General features: G+C 48.4%; 7 protein-coding genes across 7 annotated transcripts; 3 read left to right on the plus strand and 4 right to left on the minus strand.

Annotated features, from left to right (window-relative positions):
* Nucleotides 1–1,495: 1,495 nt before the first annotated feature.
* On the minus strand, nucleotides 1,496–3,019 carry BHQ10_000937 (uncharacterized protein; the record flags this gene model as incomplete). Its single annotated transcript, XM_040882277.1, has 1 exon — nucleotides 1,496–3,019. One exon carries the CDS (start codon nucleotides 3,017–3,019, stop codon nucleotides 1,496–1,498), a length of 1,524 nt encoding a protein of 507 aa, XP_040729442.1.
* A 1,625-nt stretch (nucleotides 3,020–4,644) lies between these two features.
* Nucleotides 4,645–5,570, plus strand: BHQ10_000938 (uncharacterized protein; the record flags this gene model as incomplete). The annotated part of the gene is made up of 2 exons (XM_040882288.1): nucleotides 4,645–4,891; nucleotides 4,963–5,570. The coding sequence occupies 2 exons, from the start codon at nucleotides 4,645–4,647 to the stop codon at nucleotides 5,568–5,570; spliced, it is 855 nt and encodes a 284-aa protein (XP_040729443.1).
* Nucleotides 5,571–6,216: 646 nt separating this feature from the next.
* Nucleotides 6,217–8,012, plus strand: BHQ10_000939 (uncharacterized protein; the record flags this gene model as incomplete). The annotated part of the gene is made up of 3 exons (XM_040882299.1): nucleotides 6,217–6,504; nucleotides 6,563–6,952; nucleotides 7,005–8,012. The coding sequence occupies 3 exons, from the start codon at nucleotides 6,217–6,219 to the stop codon at nucleotides 8,010–8,012; spliced, it is 1,686 nt and encodes a 561-aa protein (XP_040729444.1).
* Nucleotides 8,013–8,447: 435 nt separating this feature from the next.
* On the minus strand, nucleotides 8,448–10,121 carry BHQ10_000940 (uncharacterized protein; the record flags this gene model as incomplete). The annotated part of the gene is made up of 2 exons (XM_040882311.1): nucleotides 8,448–9,617; nucleotides 9,675–10,121. 2 exons carry the CDS (start codon nucleotides 10,119–10,121, stop codon nucleotides 8,448–8,450), a joined length of 1,617 nt encoding a protein of 538 aa, XP_040729445.1.
* A 2,985-nt stretch (nucleotides 10,122–13,106) lies between these two features.
* On the minus strand, nucleotides 13,107–16,030 carry BHQ10_000941 (uncharacterized protein; the record flags this gene model as incomplete). The annotated part of the gene is made up of 5 exons (XM_040882322.1): nucleotides 13,107–13,215; nucleotides 13,270–13,439; nucleotides 13,507–15,806; nucleotides 15,861–15,976; nucleotides 16,026–16,030. 5 exons carry the CDS (start codon nucleotides 16,028–16,030, stop codon nucleotides 13,107–13,109), a joined length of 2,700 nt encoding a protein of 899 aa, XP_040729446.1.
* A 457-nt stretch (nucleotides 16,031–16,487) lies between these two features.
* BHQ10_000942 (uncharacterized protein) lies at nucleotides 16,488–18,250 on the plus strand (the record flags this gene model as incomplete). The annotated part of the gene is made up of 4 exons (XM_040882333.1): nucleotides 16,488–16,597; nucleotides 16,661–16,715; nucleotides 16,772–17,021; nucleotides 17,076–18,250. The coding sequence occupies 4 exons, from the start codon at nucleotides 16,488–16,490 to the stop codon at nucleotides 18,248–18,250; spliced, it is 1,590 nt and encodes a 529-aa protein (XP_040729447.1).
* Nucleotides 18,251–18,687: 437 nt separating this feature from the next.
* On the minus strand, nucleotides 18,688–20,587 carry BHQ10_000943 (uncharacterized protein; the record flags this gene model as incomplete). Its single annotated transcript, XM_040882344.1, has 3 exons — nucleotides 18,688–19,774; nucleotides 19,828–19,975; nucleotides 20,467–20,587. The coding sequence occupies 3 exons, from the start codon at nucleotides 20,585–20,587 to the stop codon at nucleotides 18,688–18,690; spliced, it is 1,356 nt and encodes a 451-aa protein (XP_040729448.1).
* Between the last annotated feature and the right edge of the window lie 221 nt (nucleotides 20,588–20,808).

A 20,808-nucleotide genomic window follows, 5' to 3' on the forward strand; every position in this document is an offset into this window, starting at 1 on the left:
GCCTCCAATTGGTGCTCGTATCGCTTTTCGAATATATATAATGAATATTCGAGGTGTCGGTATAATATCTATCCAGAATTATTCTACGCATCTGGAGGTGCGTATTCTCCTTCCCTCTAATAGTAAAACTTGCGTATATGGGGATTAGAATTGTGTGAGCGAGAAGCGAGACAGCCGCCCTTCGTGGCATGGATGTTTGGGAAAGGACAATTGCGTTATGGGTGTGATAATAGCCTCCAGAATCTGGAGCACTGTCCATTATGATTCCGATCAGAGGGAGAGGGGCATGTATCATTCCGCGGAGGAGAAGGAGGAGTTGGGTGGCAGTGAGGCTGCCGCCGTTGGAACATAAATGGAGTAATATCTTTGTCTTTTTCTGTCCTTGTCCCTGCTGTGTTTGTCCTCCATCATCTGAAGAAGAAATCAAATGTCTATCGGCCAAGGCATTCCCGACGATATACTGCGCCGCCGGTTTCAGGGCAGCTCTCTGCCACGTATAAGGCTGGAATAAATCCATAGACGAGGTTTGAATGAGCAGGATGCTTGCTCCAGGGGTAATCGCCCTGTGCAGCTGTATATATTTTGTGATATGTTTACGTTGAGCATCTGCCCAGCCGCATAATATAACCAGTTGATCTTCCTGGTCAGGTGGCTCGGGCGTGTACAACGAGATCCGGGGTGAAAGCTTTTGCCCATGCATCACATTTGACACTGCAGGCTACTGCAAGGAGCCGGTAAATGAAGGAGGGAGGTTTGACCGAGACTGTTTGTGTAGCTGGGTTGAGGTTATACAACTCTAAAACAGAACACAGAAAACAAAAATAAAGAATCCGGGGTACCTTCAACATCTGGGAACAGGTCATTGAGTGACCAGCACAATTCAAAGGAAAAGAATATATTCCTCGAACAACAATGATGTCCGAGATCAACCGCAGAATTATCGCATTGAACAGTGAAGCCTTTGTTGATCCCGGGGTTCAAGACAAAGTCACCCTGATAATGGCGATGCGGGAACAAAGAAGAGCTCGTCCGTCAAAGAGATCAATAGACCGGACGCAGGACCAAGACTGGATCATCAAACTCTAAAGCCTTTGTTTAATGGTTGGGGTACCTCGGTTCGGGAAGTTACCAAAACCTCAATGTGAGGTATCCAGGGTTCATGTACGGGAAGAGTTTGATACGTATATGTAATCTTGGAGCAATTGAATTATTGCGTCTTCCCGATAAAGGCACTTGACCTATGTAAGCCAATAAGCCAATGAAGATGGTAGAAGATAAAGTGATGCATGACAACCCTCTGAATCATTATGTACGCAAGTGGTACACAGCTCTATGGGAAGGATGGACCCGTTTCCCAATCGACAAGCACTAAATGAAGTATATCACCAGCTCAACGATTGATTATATCCTAAAAAATATCTATAGTAACAGTTCGTATCTTGAAACCCAAACCAACGCCCATAAATGCAAAGCATACATCTGCAAATCAAAAAACTCAAGGGGTATGGAACCCTTTCCACACCGGAGATGGGCAAGGATTCTCTGCTATATCTTTTTCAATCTTGGACCTAACCCAGCCAGACTTATACCTGGTGCCGTCTGATTTGCGGGTGCGCTTCTCGCCAAAGCGATATGAAAACGAGTACGAGCACTCCTTTGCCATGAATTCGTATGCATATTGCATGCAACGAGGATACTCGGCGCAAGCAGCGGCACAGTGCTCGGGGGACTTGTAGGCTTCTTCCTGCGTCGGTGTCATCTCTTCTGGTGGAATGGGTTTGTCTTCCTCTTGATCGGGGGCCCGGATATTAGCATCGTCTGAGTGATTATACCAATCGTCAAGACTATCGCCCTCAGGGAGGCGCTCAGCCATAAAATGTTGGTACATGTCAGCGAACAAAATAGGTTGCGACAAGTCTTCCCGCTGCTGTTCAAACTGCCAAACGGCATCCACGTCGAGAGGCGTGACGTGATGGAGCGACATCAAAGGTTGACACCAATATCTTTCCCCTTCGTAGCGTCCAGGCCCGTAGCGCAAATTGCTAGGCGGTTCTCCTTGCAACAGAGGTTTATAGAGACCCAACTCAACCCCCTTTTCTTTCAGTGCTTTCATCAGAACATAATCGCCATAGTACTCGTTCTGGGCAATTTGGTCATAACGGATGGTGATGTCGGGGTCGTCGTCCAAGACCCTGGCCATGGCGCCTCTGGAGATAATGAATCCACTTCCACCGTGAGCGAAACCCTCATTGTTGACATAGGTCTGCTCTCCCAAATAGTGCAGTCCGTTCGGGTCGAATTGTTGCAACCATAACAGAATATTTGTCCAAAACGCATACGTGTCTCCCTCGAGGAAGACATACCACTCGTGGTTCGGTCGCATCATCCATGTCTTTTTCAGCATAGGGATAAACTTGTATTTGTCCAATTTCCATCCGGCTTCTCCTTCGGTGCGGAGTTCGCGCACATCCTGACCAGACTTCTTGTAGTCTTGCAGTTTGCGATAGTAGTCAAAGTCTGGACCATTCTTGATGGACTCAGTGATATTGTCAAGCACATCATAAATCTGGTATGAGCCGAGTGTCGTGGCAAGGTCAGAAAAGATAAGGGGATCTTCGGCGCAACGCCAGGCCGAGAGAAGTTGGAAGGGAATTTTATCGTAGAGCACATTGGCACCTGTTTTGACAATTATAGCGACATCTGGGGCGTTGGGGACGGCATTACAACGACGGTCTGTTGTTGCGTCAAGTTTTGCGTCCGGTCTGGGTGTTGGCGACGGCGTTGGAGACGGTATCAACTGCAGCGGGGGCGGCGGCTCCAAAAATTCATCATTGTTAATGCCATCCTGTCCCTGATTCTGTTCCAAAGGCAGCGGCTGGGTCAGCTTGCCACGTAGGGTGTCGATACTGGTGATGTTTAAGGCGTTGATCGACCACAGCACCAGCGACAACACGAAAATGGCGATACCAGTATTTAACACATAGCGCGGCACACCTGAAGGCAGTCGGGGAAGCTGCATCCTCGAAGTCGCATGCTCGTGCCGAGACAGGGGCTGGAAGGTAGTTCGCTCGAGTACCGAGGATGGCTGTGAGATGGGTGATCCTGTAGAAATCTAAATCATTGTCAATGCAGGAACATGAAGTCCATGGCAGGCAGAGATAACGCATACGGAGGCTGCGGAGTCACGTTGTCAGGGTGCGGTCACCGTGTGGAAGCACGACTGGCGACGGAAGCCAATGATTAGCTGCGCTGGGCCAGGGTCCACTATTACATGCATACTACGAGTAGTAGGAGTTTCTCGATCAACAAACGCAGTCAATCTAGCCGAGTCATCCATGGACAAGCGTCAACGGGCGCAGTTCACGATAAATTGTACTTATTGTAGTTGTCAATTAATGTACCATACCGCATGCGGAGTCTTGGTTTGAAACCCAAGTAGTATTAATGATGTGCCATCATCCCAAGGCGTATATGCCGGATTGATGTCTGTGTATTATTGTTTCAGATTGTTACTATTTATGTCGTATTTAATTACTAGCCCGTACTGATCTGCTGTGTGAGAGAACGGCTGTCCGTATTGCCGTTACACCGCTCTGACTCCTTTGGTTTTGTCCGCCAAGCCTGTCCAGCCCGACGCCAAGTGGACAAAAATAGCAATTTCAGGCCAATTGAGGCAAAGCGCGTTGGCACTAGTCCAGAAATAGGCAAAGGTGGTTGATCTTGTTCTCTCATTGGACAAGTCTCTGATGCGCGTTTCCGATCGCCGTTAATGTTATCATTGTTATGCCAGGTAAACATGATTCCTGATAGATGCAACGCGGCATGACCCAGACGGCAAGCCACATGGAGAGCCATGCGCATCCAGCATGAAGCACTGCATTAGATTCCATGTTGTACGAATGTTAAAAGTGGTTGAGGGCTGTGGAGTGCTCCTGGTTACTTTGCATCGTAGGTACAAGAAATGGGAGATCAAGGTCTATTAGGGAGTCGATGAATTGGCCAAGCAGGATGAAGTGGTACGCTTTATGCTTATCGGCTTTAAGCTAGTGCGGCTGCAAGCCTACCAGAGTCTTGGTTGATGATGACTAATCGTCAGCTATGCGATCAGAGCCTCATTAAATTTCTAGCACCTTTACGGACGCTTGAGTAGACGAGACACAGAAAATGCCATAATCTGGATGAACGAGCCTAGAATGGTTAGTTTCTGATGATCGTAGTACATCGTAGTTACCATCAGAAGAGCCTTGCAAATACGTACTACGTAGTACATTGTTACGAGGCCATCACAAAACGCAATTTCAAACCCGTATGCTAACCATATCCTGTTAGTAAACAAGCACTAAGACGGGCGGCTAACTCGAACAGGCTGAAGAAATACCGCCAGTGAGCTTGATCAACCACTCATAACATGCAATTTAACTCCCCGCCTCTCACAAGGTTGTCGTGCTCGTACATTTCGAAATCTACTAATTTCAGCTGCGTTTGCCAAGCGAACGAGGTTGGGCGGACTGGCGCGACGCCCACGCTCACTTTTTAGCGTCTGCTACAGGATCTTGCTGACTTCAATCGTTTGTCGTCGTGCATCCTACACCTGACTGAATTAAATCTCTCCAGCAGCAACGACAAGCCACATCCTGAGGCATTATGGTAGACTTGTCCTTTCGAAGGGCCCTTTGGCTCCTCGTCTGGTCGCTGCTCTGGTCTCTCAGTCTTCAGGATGACACTTACACTTTCACAAACCCGCCTCCTGACAGCTCCCAGATATCCAATCCCTCCTACGTCGTTGGGAGCGATATCGACATTGAGTGGGTCGGAGGAAACGACTTTGTGTCTGTCCGCCTCGTGCACGTCTTGCCCAACGACAACTATGACGAGTTTACCTATGTCTTCCGTATGTTTGCGCTCGCGCTTTAATCGACGACGTCGATAGTGATGGTATGACTAACGCGCAATTTTTGCTAGGAAACGTCACCAATTTGGGTGGACATTACACCTGGGCGATCGACCTGGGCGGCATGAACCTCACGAGTTCAGCAGAATTCTTCTTCAACATCTTTGTCGAAGGAGAAACGTCACCGCGTGCAATTACTCATTACTTCAACTTGACGCAAGCCGTGACGAGTACCACCGCGCCTGCTTCTACTAGTTTTACCACGTCTGCATCGACTTCTTCTTCGACCATTTCTACCACATCGAGCTTCACCCATTCAACGACCAGTGCTGCGACTGCGACCAACACCGTCGTTCCTTCAAGCGGTGGACTGAGTACTGGGGCCAAGGCTGGTATTGGTGTTGGGGTCGCAGTCGGAGTCATCGTTCTCCTCGCTGCAGCAGCATTCTGGTGGCGATCACAACGTGGAAAAAATGGTGCTGGTGGTCCAACAGGAGGAGCAGAGAGTGGTCAAGCCACTGGCCCGCCATACCAGCCCGTCAACCAACAACCGCCATATGAATACTATAAAGCCCCTGGCGCGCCGTCAGAGGTACCGGGCGACTACACCGCGTCCGAATTGGCTGGCTCTGCACCCGAGGCACTTGAGATGGCAGATACTTCCAGAACACATCATTAAATATGCGACAGACTAGACCGTGAAATGGTTTTGCGTTGAGATTTCTTCAAGCTGGCAATGTTATACCCTGCATCTGTAAATAGGTTTCGTTGTTCGTTTCTTTCTCTTGCCCTGATTGCATTACAGTCATAATGCCTGCGACTGTTTGTGTATGGAACTATCCGTTGAGATGAATGAAGATGCGCTTTCAATTAGACAAGCAGACAGGAGTAAGGAGTAAGATGATGAAACCCGCGGGATTCGGGTTTTTACTGTCCTGAGCCGATGCACGAGTTATGCAAGATCCGGCGTCACGTGGAGATAAGACGGTAGGACTCGCAGATGCCGTTTTTCCGGAGAAATTTGATCTCCAGCCAATCATACTGCCTCTAAAGCGGGGTCTTCGCCATGCGGGAATAAATCCTTCGCTGCTGATTGGCTGAAGCCGGGCAGACTGAGAGCGGATTTCAAGTACATAGTACTAAGCACTACTACATAAGTTGTCGGGTGCTTGTACATACTGCGTAGCTACGAGAATCTTATGCACTGCACACAGTAATATCGGACACATCCAAAAAAAAAAGATTTCTTTCTTTAAAGTGGCCAGTCCCCAGCTGCTGTCGACATCCGCAGTCGAACACCGCTCAATGCAGCATTGTCAGGAAACATGGCCGACTTGGAAAAGGTGGCTTCTGCTGCCTCGAGGAGATCTGACCGAGCCCCGTCCCTGAGCAGAGTGTACTCTGCGCCTCATATGGATAATCAAAATGCATTCTATGCTACGTCGAAGGAGGCAAATGGCCAGGAGACAGACTCTGTGGTGCCGTCATATACTGGAAGAGACGATGACAACGCGGATCTGGAGAACGGCAACGGTAGTAGCGATGGTCACGAGGATGATCTGCAGCCAACCCAAAGTTCCAGGTCTCGACGCTCTGAACGAGATCCCAAACTGGTATGCATTGGTCTGTTTCTTCCTAAAATGCTTGCTTGCATTTAAGCTGACTTTCTAGGTCACCTGGAAAGGGCCTGACGACCCTGAAGATCCAAAGAATTGGTCAATGAGGAGACGCTGGGCCGCTGTTTTCGTGGTCTCGTGCTACACCTTCATATCACCAGTATCCTCATCTATGGTCGCGCCAGGCTTGACCGCCATTGCCAAAGACCTAAACATTACGAACGAAGTCGAACTCGAAATGACTCTGTCCATCTTTGTCCTAGCATACAGTATCGGGCCGCTCTTTTTGGGCCCGCTCTCTGAAATATATGGCCGAGCGATCGTCTTGCAGATTGCCAACCTTTTCTTCCTCGTCTTCAATATTGCCTGCGGTGTTGCTCAGACAAAAACGCAGATGATTGTGTTTCGGTTCTTGTCCGGCTTAGGCGGTAGTGCGCCGTTATCAGTAAGTTTGACTTTACGTATTCCAGTGGTAAATGCATACTGATACGGTTCAGATCGGAGGCGGCGTCATGAGTGACTGCTTCAGGGCCGAGGAAAGAGGGCGAGCAGTATCCATCTACAGTCTTGCACCCCTTTTGGGACCCGCAGTTGGTCCCATAGCTGGAGGGTTCATTGCCGAAAACACAACTTGGCGATGGTGCTTCTATTCAACGTCCATTTTGACCGGCGTCATACAATTTATCGGGCTTTTCCTTTTACAAGAGACATACGGCCCGGCATTGCTGAGTAGAAAGGCCAAGAAACTACGCAAAGAAACTCAGGATCCATCCTGGCACACCGAATATGAAGACGCAAACCGCACTTTTACCACTCTCCTATCCACATCTCTACGCCGCCCATTCATCCTCCTCGCAACCCAACCGATTGTCCAGGTTTTGGCGTTGTTCATGGCGTACATCTATGGCCTAATGTATCTCATGCTGGCATCTTTCCCCGGTCTCTGGACCGGCGCAAACCATTACAACGAGTCCGTTGGTATCGGAGGCCTCAACTACATTTCCCTGGGCCTCGGATTTTTCCTCGGATCCCAAATCAGCGCACGTTTGATCGATCTCATCTACCGAAAACTAAAAATGCGAAACGGCGGCGTCGGCGCCCCCGAGTTCCGCACCCCGCTGCTCTTCATAGGAGCATTAGCGATCCCCATTGGTCTTTTCATTTATGGTTGGACGGCGCAGTACAAAACACATTGGATTGTACCCAATATCGGTGCTGTGATATTCTCCGTTGGCGCCATCATGACCTTCCAGTGTATCCAGACGTATCTGGTTGATGCCTATACACGATATGCGGCTAGTGCTTTGGCAGCCGTCACTGTCTTGCGGTCCCTGGCTGGATTTGGGTTTCCCCTGTTCGCTCAATATATGTACAACGCACTGGACTATGGTTGGGGTACTAGTTTATTGGCATTTGTTGGGATAGGCATCGGAGTTCCGGCTCCGCTGCTTTTGTGGAAATATGGTGCGAAGCTGCGGGCGATGAGTCCGTTCGCTGCTGGATAGAACCGCTCGAGCAGGAAGTGAAGTTTTTTGTCCAAATTTGAATGATGAACATCCAACACGAGATGATTCTAGCCTAGTATGTTAGGCCTATGGAGATATTTCGCTGCATCCGTGCTTTACCACAAAAACTTTTCTCGGATCATACTTTAAAAGGCCTAGTAGGGAAGTCTGGTATTAAAACATATTTTTATAAGTATATATAGCTATGATGATCAGTTGTCATCAATATTACATAAGCATCAACATGAACATAATCGTAACAAAACACCTCCTTTCATGCAAGGTCATGACACCGTCAGGGGTATATGTATGTTGAATGCGCACATGTTTGAAAAATAATCCAAAATGAAACGAATAATCCACAATTAAATCGCATCCCAATATTCAAGCAAGTCCTTCGACTTCGATAATTTACACACATCCAGCACAGCTGACTTAGACAGTTTGCTGCTTGGTCTCTTCGTGCTCGGCGTGGACCATGCCCTTCTCGGTAGCGAAGGTGGTGTGTGGGCGCCACTTGGCAGAGGTACGAGGAGTGGTCTCCTCCATCATTCTGTCGACCTGCTCAAGAGAAAGACCCTTGGTCTCGGGGACGAGGAAGTAGGAGTACACCAAGCAGGCAGTGCAGAGACCACCCCAGACGAAGAAGACGGAGGACTTCATGTCACCGTGGTCAGTGCCGACCATGTAAGGGGTAATGACGGCAATGATGGTGTTCCAGAGCCAGTTGGAGGCAGTGGAGAGAGCAACACCGCGGGAACGGATGGGGATAGGGAAGATCTCGCCAATGAGAATCCAGGCACCAGGACCCCAGGTAGAGGCGAAGAAGAAGATGTAGATGGCGATAAAGGCAACTTGAGCGTTGACAGCGGGGATGTTGTCGGCGATAGTGCCACCGCTGCCATCAGGGTGGGTCTTGTTGAAACCGACAGTGACACCGACGATGGCGACGATGAACTGGCAGATGAGCATACCGAGAGCACCGAAGATGAGAAGAGGACGACGACCGTACTTCTCAACAGTGTAGAAAGAAATAGGAGTGGAGAAGACGTTGACGAGGGTGAAGATGAGCGACATCAAGAAAGTGTTGCTAATAGCACCGGTGGACTGCAAGAATGTGGTGGAGAAGTAAAAGATGAAGTTGACACCAGTCCACTGCTGCATCATCTGGAGAGAAGTACCGAGAATGGTACGGCGCAAGTTGGACTTTTGCTCCCAGAGAGAACCAGTGAAGCAGTTCTTCCAGCTTCCGAACCAGCCAGCATCGGGGATGACGCTGCGCTCGTATTCCTCGTTGGCAACAATCTCAGCAATCTCGGCTTCGATGTATTCGGAGTCACGGGGCTGGCCACGGAGTTTGCAGAGAGCGTTGATGGCATCATCGACACGGCCCTTCTTGACGTAGTAACGAGGGGAGTCGGGAAGGAACAAGAGACCGGTACCGAGAACAATGGCCCAGATGTACTGAATGCCAATGGGGATACGGTAAGAACCAGTGTCTTTGCGATTCTCAGTACCGTAGACGATGCAAGAGGCCATCATGAGACCAATGGTAACGCAGAATTGGTAGCATCCGACGAGAGCTCCTCGGACAGCCTTGGGGCACTATTCAACGAATTAGTATTGAAAGCATATTGGCTGTCAATAGAAGGAAAAACTTACAATTTCACTCATGTAGAGAATGACTATGGCAGATTCGAATCCAACACCGAATCCAGCAATGAGACGGCCAGCGACGATTATGCCAAGGGCACTGCCACCAACACCAGTGAGGAGCTGAATGGTAATACCGGCGGCGTAGATCCAGCAACCGCAGATGACAGTCCATTTACGACCAATCTTCTCGGCAACGTCACCAGCTATCAAAGCACCGAAGAAAGTACCAGCGGAGAGAATGGAGACGATGAGAGACGAGTGGGCGGAAGAAAGGCTAGTCTGACCGGGGTCGATCATGTCAATGAACATCTTGATGCCATTGACACCGTTGATGTATCCGGAGTCATATCCGAAGTAGATACCACCAAAGGATGCAAATGCACAGAGGAGGTAGGCCTTCCAGGTAACTGGCGCCTCGATGTGGTTGATATCGGCGGTGGCGTGGAGACTCATTTTTGGTAGAGTCAGGAGGGCACAACAGATAGTAAAAAGGGGTCTGGGCCCGAACAGAAAGCCTGCTGGGTGGTTTCTACTAAGGAGGGAGAAGAGGATGTCGAGAAATGAGTAAAGATTGTAGAAGTAGGAGAACGACCGGGGGAATTGAGGGGATTATATAGTGGTGGCCCACGGGGTAAACTTTTAAAACGGCACGACACGAACCCGACAGCATCATGCCAAATTCAGACGAGGCATCAGCTTGCAGAGATTTTTCATTTCATTTGACCATCGAGTCCCCGCATCTCAGCAGCTTGTTTCCGAGGCGTCCCCGGAAGCGTGCCATGGGCCGGGGACTGCGTGGGAGACTGGAGCCGTCATTCTCGGCCTGGGGAATTGTTTCAATAATACGGAGCAGGAGAGTCATGCCGTGCAGAATTACCAGAAAGGAGTGGGTAGTTTGCTGTGCCAGACTGCCAGTGAGCAATAAGGTGCCAGAGTCTGGACTGGACGAAATTGGATATGGGACGATGGCCAATGATGCTCTCGGCAAACCCACGGCGACGCTAGACCGCGAGTGGAAGTGTAAATCGTACTGTAATTAAGGCCATGTGACCACTAGACGCCCATACAGGTCGCAAACGGTTTTTTGTCGGTCATAAGTTACCGATCTGGACTAGCCTGTAACCCACAGCTAGCGTGGCTTGGATGTCTACTTGGCCGCCTGATTGGCCAAGAGCCGCATGGCCTTTTCCGGTTCGTAACTTACGACGGTCATACCACACTCTGCCGAGACTTCTTAACTCGATCAGACCACACGCAATGACCTATCCTGGGTATTATGACCGTTGATGCAAGGTGCTTAGACAGATCAGCATGTAATCTATTACGCTTTCACTCCGAAAGTTTGGCACATGTGAGTAAGGATGCCTCAGGGAAAAGAACGATATTGGCGACCACGGAGTCACGGAGTAGATGAATCTAATGATCCTGACATTAACCAGACCTGGCAGGACAGGACGACGCGTTTCGGCGCGTACCATTCAAATGATCAGCAAGTAGTCGATTGCGGGAAAAAATTTGCCGCCCAAGAGTTTTTGATTGGGCCAAGCTTACTAGCTCCTTCCGCATATGGCATGGTCAAAAATACGAACATACGCTAGATGGTAAAACCTTAACTCTTCTACCGCCTTCCTGCATTTAATTCTTCTGGCCGCTTCCAGCATTTGTCAACTTGCCATCACCTGAGAGAACGACTGATGCCTAAGCCACATTCTTCTCTCTGCGTGTGTAGCAATTACCAAGTTCACGGCGAGAATTCTCAAAAGCATTTCAATTCAGACTTGAGTAAGCGCTCGGCCTTCCAACTCATCTGGGTGAAGATGCCGAGGAGCCAAGGTCTTGGGTGGATTGGCAAACCCCGATTTCGAAATATGTATTCTGGATGGGGGCTCAGACGGCAAGCCTCCTGCTCCAGCACTGGAGCTTGAGTCTTTGTGAAACTTTTTTCCCTTGGAGAAGGGGCCCGAGGGCAACCGGTAGAGTTTGAACTTTGCTGTCTGTGCCAATATTCTGCCAAACCCAATCTTCGAGCGAAGCAACATGGCTGACACTGAGTTCTGGATATGTCGTGGCAAGTGACCTTGTTTCTTGGTACGGAGTTCTCCGTGAGGGTCTTTGATTGAAAGGATTGTCCCCCCTCGTATGACCAAGACTTCACGGGAGCTGCTGCAACGATATGGCATGACCCTCGACGTACACTATTGTAGCCACTGCCTGATTACTACAGTGCGGGGTTTTGGTACTGAACAATATAGATTCATCAATGTTGTAGATGAAGCATATATTATCGAGATGAAGCTATGGTTGTGGGACTCATTTTCTACTTCGTCTACGGATATCAACACAGGTTGCAGTAAGGAAGCGATACACAACACGTATTTACTCTTGATTCACTCTGCTATGTAGTAGTAGTACTACATACTGGCATGTTACTTCTTGGTCTACCAACCGCCAAGCTTCATCAAAGAAAGACTGTTTAAGCCAGCCAAGCTTCATCGAACATCCATTGGATAGACATGCCGAGGATTTGCCGCTGTGGCGTCTTGTTTCTTGTAGAGAAAGCATCCCGCAAAAGTTCTTTTCCAGATGGAAGTCATGGAACAATATTCTAACTTTGATACCAAAAACCTTGCTCTTCGTTGAGTTTGGATTTTCCCATCCCGACGCCTTGATTGGTCACATCGAGGTAAAAACCGACTTTGGCTCTCGTAATTCGGAACGTCTCTGATTCCCAGTAGGTTTCAATAGTGACATGAAAAAAAAACGAGCAGTGGATGCCGAGGCGACGCTAACCTGGAACCCGAAATGAGGACCCTCTCGGAACCCACTGCCAGCATTTTTCTCATCCAATCCCGATTTTCGGCATGCCTTGACTTCCCGAAATTTGTGCCGTCCCTTTGCCCCTGGCCTTTCGCTGATTGAAGATTGTTTAGATACATCAGAGGGTATATCCATTCTAGTCACATGTACAGCAGAAATTTCCATCATGAATATCACAGCATCCCAAGATGTAATTCATCAAAAGACCGGGAGGAGATGTGGGTTTCAGCCTTCTGAAACATCAAGTCAAACAGATTACACGGACATCACGACCGGTTTGCCTCTATATCCGAGTCCCAGCATTTCCAGACTTTCTCTACGTAAGAAATTCATTTGTAAGAGCCTACAACCAACCTATGAAAACCATACAATTATGTTCAATATTGCTAAGACAAACTCTAAAATGGAAAAAAGGCCCATCATCTCACGACCCACGCCCCCTTGGTTCCGAGTTTCTGCACCGATCAACAGCTTCAACCTTTCCGTAAAGATTCACCGGAAGCTCTCAAACGTAAGATTATTGATTCCAGAACGCCATGTTATATCCAGGATGCCCAAGGTATAATATAAAGACTCCACCCGAACCAAACAAACTATTATCATAGAGTAAACAGGCTATTTTCACTCGTCATCATCAATCGGAGCATGGATTTCCCGATGCATGTAGGGTTTAGCCACAGGAATACCAGCCTTGCGTTTTGATTGAGGCTTGGGACGTGCCAGCGTATACCTAGAGATCATTCGTCAGCAAACAGCTGATGCTTTATGTATTCCAGAGACTTACTTGGCAAATGCCCTCGATAGAGCTTTCTTGCAGCTGACTTTTTGACTTCCAATGAATGATTCTACTGTAACCGCAATGGCTCGGTCAATGTCTTGGGACGAGCAGTACTCTGACAGGCGCATCTTGCAAAAGGCCTCGGCAATACGCATGATTGCTTCCAAATGACGGACCTATCGCATCAAGTCAGCGCTATTCTCATCTCCGCAATTTGAATCAGATCCCCAGATTTAGTCTTACCGTAATGGGATAAGCACCCGTAACCAGGGACTCCCGTCTCATGTCTGCAAAAAGTCGTGCCACCTTGTCCTGGTCGATCTGATACAGTTTCGGATGACATCTCTCACGAGCGTAGAGAATATATTTTCGTAGCAACTCTTGCGGTATTTCTCCTTCTTTCTCTTCTTCGGCCTTTCTCCGAGCTTCTGCCCGAGACTGTTGCTCCTCTGGAGTAAGCGGCAGACGATTGCCAGCCTTGTCAACACGGTAGCCTTCTTCATCAATAAGCTCCCCTTCCTTGTTGATAGTTCTACCCTTTTCATCTCTAAGAGGCTTTGCGGGGTTGGCGCGGGAGTGTGACTCGACAACGAATTTGGCAAGTCGCTCATCCTCAGCTGGCTGCACAGTGTCCCGCACTACGCAGAGTATATCGAAACGAGAGAGAATTGGCTCTGTCAATGCAACGTTCTGAGAAAATGGGATTGTTCCGTTGTATCGACCGCCTACTGGGTTGGCCGCGGCAATGACTGCACAGCGAGCTTGGAGTGTTGTGACGATACCAGCTTTAGAAATTGAAATAGTCTGCTGCTCCATAGCTTCGTGGATTGAGGTTCGATCCTGGTCATTCATCTTGTCGAACTCATCGATCAAGCAGGTACCTCGGTCGGCGAGCACTAGAGCGCCTCCTTCCAAAGTCCATTCACTAGTCAAAGGGTCTCGTCGGACGCTGGCTGTCAGACCGACTGCACTAGCACCTTGACCCGTTGCGAAAACAGCCCTATGTGCTGATTTTTCGACATATTTCAACACCTGTGACTTTGCAGTTCCTGGGTCACCGAGCAGGAGAACGTTGATATCTCCACGAATGGCCATTTTGCCTTGAGCTTCTTTTCTCACACCCCCAAATAAGGAGAGTGCTACCGCAGTCTTGACGTCTTCATGTCCATAAATACTCGGCGCAATCGAACGCACGATTTTGTCGACAATGTCGGGCTCCCTGGAAAGCAACCGGATTTGCTCAATATCTTGCTCAGTCAAATGGAATCCAGCCATTTGATCATGGGACTTGACGACGTGGTTAGCCTCGAGGATCGTTGCAAAGACAGGGAAGCCGTTTTTATTATTGAGTTGGGCGTCGTAGCTATTTCTGTAGATACCAGTGACCTCGACCTCATCACCAGGCTTGGCAATATCAATCAAATCTGCGAGTAGAATGACTTCTCGTTGACGGGGGAGTCGGCCAGCAGGTACTGAGCCAGGAGACTCTTGTAGAGTCAATTTCTGATAATTTCGATAAACAGTCTTCTCTGAGTTCATGGTGAAGGGACCTCGGGATTGACAATTCTGGCAGAAAGATATCTTGACCTCCTGGGCTGCCTCTTGTTGGAAAGGACCGAGCGTAACTTCACACTTATTGCAGCGGAACATGACGAATTTCAGCTGAGGGAACACTCCAGTTCGCCTAGTGACGACACCGTTTACCCTGACCAAACAGTTGAGATGGGATTGGCGGAGGTCTCTTAGTGAGTAGCAAAGAGGGAGATCTGTAATGCGCACGTGGATCTCATTTTGAATATCAGCGAAATGAGGATAATGGTAGAGAGTAGTTTCGAGTGCAGCCTGGTCGAAAATCTTCAGCACTTCTGTCGGTTCGTTGGCAACAAAGAATCCCAGAACAGCTTTGGCTGCCACAAGATGGTCGTAAGAGACTTCTAGAGATGCAGAGTTGACCTCACCCAAGGTCTTGATGCGCTCACCATATACGGATCGGCCGGAAGCATCAATGAATTCGGTCATGAAGGCTTTGAATTCACGGCCAATGGTACGCATGACTTGTGGTTGGAGAATCCACTCTGTTAAGTTTGCAGACTTGACATCGCCCAACTCTTCCAGAGAGAGCTCCTCATCCAGAATATCTTCCTGCATATCCATATCATCTCGGTCCTCGTCATAATGGTGTCTTCTACGACGCACTTGACGGCTGAGGTCCATATTAGTATCCTCGTCATCGTCCTGGAGGAAGGCAGCGGGCATGCGTCTGCGGCGTGCCAATTCCCGATCTCGTTTATTCAGGCGGGCATCAAGCTGTCGTCGAGTCGCCATATCGAGTTCTTCTTGCTCTTCGTCATCATTGATATAAGCGCCACGGTATTCTTCCTGGTTGGCGTTGTAGTCTCGTTCAAATCCATCAGCGAAGAGGTCGATGCCATCTTCATCCTCTGCCAACTCTTCAATGTCGTCAATATCTCCTTCAATCTCATCCTCTTCATCTCGGTCTAGTTCATCGTCGAATGGAAGCATAGGAGGTGATGATGGAGGTGCTATACGTCGTCAATCAAAATTCGGTCTGAGGGCTTGCAGCTGTGAACACCTACGACTTGATGGAGGAGCAACCGATGAGGTTTCATCATCAGGCTCTCGGTCTCTCTTGCGACGACCCAAACTACCCAAGCCGCGATTTGCAGCAGAGTTGCTGGGGCGCAACGGTGAACTGCAAATTTGTTAATCCCGATCACGTAGTATGTTGTCATTTTTCTCACCTCATGATGGGCCGGCCGGGTGCTCTATGTAGAACAAATCAAGCGAAGAAATAAGTCGGACCAGAGTCAGTACATAAAAATGGAAAAAAGACGATTGTGGTAGTCAGGGATGGTCAGTCGATTGTGAAAGATGCTCTCATGTTGTCATTGCGATCGAAGGGGGTTTGATTGAGTTGGCAAGTGGGCGCCAACTTTTTAGGCGGCCCCCTCAGGAACGCGTCGACGCGCGATCTTAACGCGTTTCGCTTTGTGTTTCAATTAAACCCTTTTTGGGTAAGGGTAAATCACGTGAGTTGGTGGCAACGTGACTTGATATCGATAGCTAGGTCCCGTGATCAACTAGTCCAAATAAAGTAACATTCGATTACGTCTCCACGCGTCTCCCGCGTCGCAAGTTATTGCCGATAGTTGATGGTTAATGTTGCGCCGGACTCTAAGATATCACATCAATAAATTATCACAATGGCTCCCCCTGCTGGCGGCGATCGGCCTATTGAGGCTCAGAACGGAGGAATTCAAACAACTCGACGCCGCGAAAGCTTTGCTTCACAGGAATCGCAAACCGCGAAAGAGTACGAGGCTATCCGCGCCTTATTATCAATGTGATTTCATGTTTCGCTGACTTGGCCGTACAGTTTCATTGAATCCCAACTGCAACTCGAAGCCGATGCGCGCGAAATTCTTCCTTACGTGGGTGGCTTTTCATTCCTTGGCAATTACTTGTGAGATTGACACTGATAATTTAGTCTTTTGACTCTTGTACCCAAGAGCTAGGTCCACTCCGACAGACGCTTTTCTCTTGTTTGACATGTAATCCTCCGCACAACAACAACAACAACAACAACAACAACAACAACAACAACAGCAACAACAACAACAACAACAACAACAACAACAACAACAACAACAACGACGACGATCCTTACATCCCGGCCGCTGTTTGCTATTCGTGCTCTATATCTTGCCACGGTGAACACACTTTAGTTGAGCTCTTTAGTAAGAGAAACTTTGTGTGTGACTGTGGCACAACACGATTTCCCGCTACATCAGCTTGTACTCTGCGAGTCGATCGGAAAACAAAAGCGAAGGGCGTTCGCTCTCAGCCTCCTGCGGACGGAAACAAGTATAACCATAACTTTCGTAACCGCTTCTGCGCTTGCAATGAAGAGTACGACCCGCACAAGGAGAAGGGAACTATGTTTCAATGCCTCGGCCTAGGAACAGTTGAGACTGGAGGCTGTGGGGAAGACTGGTGGCATCCTGAATGTCTTCTCGGCCTTCCACGGGGACGTCAGGATACGGCTAAGGAGACTGAGGCAACACCAAAGAACGAAGAGGCCGAAGCAAATGTCGACAAGCCAGCCGAGGACAACGTGGACGAAGATGAAATACCTCTACCTTCAGGATTCCCGAGTGAAGACGATTTTGAGACTTTCATCTGCTATAAGTGCCTGGATTCGAATCCTTGGTTGAAGCGCTATGCTGGAACTAGAGGATTTTTACAGCCAGTATTCAGGAGTCCGTCCACTGAGAAATTCGAAACATCAGAAAAAGGCGGAGAAGCAAAGTTGCAAGAACTCACACAATCGCGAAAGCGGAAAGCAGATGACGAGGATGATAAGAATCAAGATACAAAAAAGGCTAAAGTGGACGGTCAGGATGGTCTAGAGACAATCCAAGAGGAAAAAACATCTACAGAAGTATCCAAGCACAAGCATGAGTTGTTACCGTCAGAAAATCCCTCTGGAACATTTTCACTCTTTCTCAAGGAAGATTTCCGTGAACACTTATGCCACTGTCCCGATTGTTTCCCTCACCTTATCCCTCACCCTCAACTTCGCGAAGAAGAAGAGACATATGAACCTCCCTTATCCGAAGACGGTGAGGACGAGAACAACGGCGCAGGTAGCCAGGGAACGACGAGCCTATTGGATCGCGGCGAGGCAGCACTCAGCAATATTGACCGCGTACGTGCCATAGAGGGCGCTATGGTGTACAATCACCTGCGGGACAAGGTCAAAGCTTTCCTCAAACCGTTCGCCGAGAGTGGCCAGGCTGTTAGTGCGGAAGACATCAAGTCCTATTTTGAGAAGTTGCGTGGAGATGACATGGCTATTCGCGAAGCTGGTGGTCAGGCTTCTGCCTCTCATAACAATGGAGGAAGTGGACGAGACAGTGATCAGGAAGGGGGCGGTTCTAACCGGAAGGAACAGAGTGGTATGTAAATGTATCTGACTTTTTCTCTGCAACAGTCTTTCCGCTAACTAGTAACCTCTAAGGCTATTAATAATTTCTCAATACCACGGTGTCATATAAGGGAAATGGGTCATGTCCGGTCAATAGTGCATATGGTCTGGAAAGGGCCACTCGATTTCTTCCCGTTCCCCCMCCCCCCCCATTCTTTTACTGTCTTCTTCACATGTATGAGAGCATGCATCCTGAAGAAAATTGAAATTGAAAGAGACTCCAATCTAGTTGGGTTATAGTCATCAATGTACATTATCATGAATTGAACTATCTGACGTCTATTATAAGAAAGATCATGAGTAAATATAAACAGGTAACCAGTTTTGTAAACACCATTCCCGACAAAAATAAACAATAATACATTATCGCTAGAATATTATGCATGATGCAGAAATGAGATAAGGTATATGCGACTTTACTCTTTGAGACGTTTGGCTACCCGGCCCATGAGGCTATCGTCTGGAAGTCCACTGCGTTTCGTGCCTGGAAGACTACCAGTCCGAATATCGTTGCCTTCTTGACTAACTCGACGAGGAGGATAGGTAGTTTCGCAGCCCTCGAAGCAATTCCCACTAATCGGACCGCCATTTGTGAAATATGGGTGTTCCAGGGCCTCCTCGGCTGTGATTCGTTTGGCTGGGTCGTATTCGAGTAATCGTGACAAAAGGTCAAAACCGTCAGCGCCAGGGGTGCCAACATTACTGCTTGAAGAGTAGCCACCCGTTTTCAAACAACCCTGGTACCATGTATCAAGGCCGGAAGGCTTGTTGTAATGAAGAGCTCCTCGAGACGACATCTTCATAGACTGCATCATAGATTGCATTTGATTGAACTCGGGCATCGCAGCCAAGCCAGGCCATGTTTCTTGTCGTGGAAAGCCCAAGATGTCCACAATCTTCATCATTTGATTGCGTTGAAATGGAACAGTCTTCTTGCTATCCATCTTGGCTTCTTCGCCTTTGAATATGGGCCGTAGCGATAACAATTCAGCAAATATACAACCCACAGCCCACATGTCCACGGCCGGTGTATAATGCCGACTACCTAGCAACAATTCAGGCGCACGATACCAAATCGTAACCACTACCTTGTCGCCAGTAAACAGGGAGTTCAAGGGTTTGTAGAACAAACGTGCCAGTCCAAGATCACCTATTCGGATAGCGCCGCTAGCAGTCACAAGTATGTTGGCAGGTTTCAAGTCACGATGAAGGACCCAGTTGGTGTGTAAATAGAGCAACCCGTTCAGTAATTGAAACAATATAGAGCGGACCATTTTCGCGGGTATTGCATATCGCTGTTGCTGGGTATGGTGATGGATGATTTGAAGCAAATCGTGTTCGGTGTATTCAAATACCATGAAAATACATTTGTCCTCTAAGATGATTTCTTCAAGTCCGACTACATTTGGGTGATTGAGTTCTGAGCACAAAGCCATCTCACGAATCGCAGATTGTGAGAGACCCGTGTATTGAATCAACTCTCCTTCTTTATCGGGTTTGAATCTGATACTTTTGTCAGTATTGATGTGTTGGTATGGCCGAAAGGCTGCACTGACTTTTTAATGGCAAACTCCCCCTTCTTGCCATTCTTCCCGAGCGCCTTGTAGACACGTCCATAGGTACCACTACTAATGAAACCAACGATATGATATCGCTCTCTGATATGGACTTTACTTGTGTATCCACTGCCGGATCGGCCGGAATCTGTAGAATGACAAGTCAGCAAATCGTCGAAGGCAGCAATGCTCAGTCATTTAGATAGAACCGTAGACAAGGAGCAAAGAGAAGTCCAATGATAATTGTCAAAAAAGGCCCTGCATTTTGCCTAGTGGTCTCGTGACACACGGTAATATTGAAGCACGTGACCTCAGTGGGAACAAAGGCAGACACCACGCAACAGCCAGAGAGGGAAATTACCACGAATATATGAACCACCTAGTGAGTTTAGGAAGGAATAATTTTTCCCGAACATGGTGAACAGATAAGTATAGTTCGGCTGAAAATGTACGGGGTGCGAAAGAAGAGGAACCGTGCAGTATTCGGAACATGTATACAGGCCATCTCAGATTGAAAGAAGGCCGGAATGACAAGAATGAAGAGTTCAGAATTCATAAAATCAAGCACAATCCATGGCGACGTTGCATGCCTGCAGGGGGGGGGAAGGAACGTAGGAAATAGAAAAACTGTCTATTTACCGTCAAAAGCAGCCTGCACGCTTCTCTTGAGGTTCAGATTGGCAGAGGAGACGTTGGGCCGGATGGAGGAAGAGGTCGTCAGGGGCCCACCGGTAGACGAAGGTGGATTAGTCAGGCTCATCAATACCAACAGTGAAGCGCCAGCTCCGACATGGACAGGCAATTGAGTTAAGAATGTATGGAGATCCGGAATGAAACGATCAGATCTATGGGGGCAAAGTGGAATTTTCGCACAAATTAGTCGACTCTAGGCCGTGGGGTGGCGGGAAAGTGGGCGCACGCGAAGGAGCCGGAGTAGACCACGACACAGCTTCACGAGTGTACTTCGGATGTATGACGATA

This window comes from Talaromyces amestolkiae, assembly GCF_001896365.1.
Source record: "Talaromyces amestolkiae strain CIB chromosome Unknown scaffold1.1, whole genome shotgun sequence".
Lineage (NCBI taxonomy): Eukaryota > Fungi > Ascomycota > Eurotiomycetes > Eurotiales > Trichocomaceae > Talaromyces > Talaromyces amestolkiae.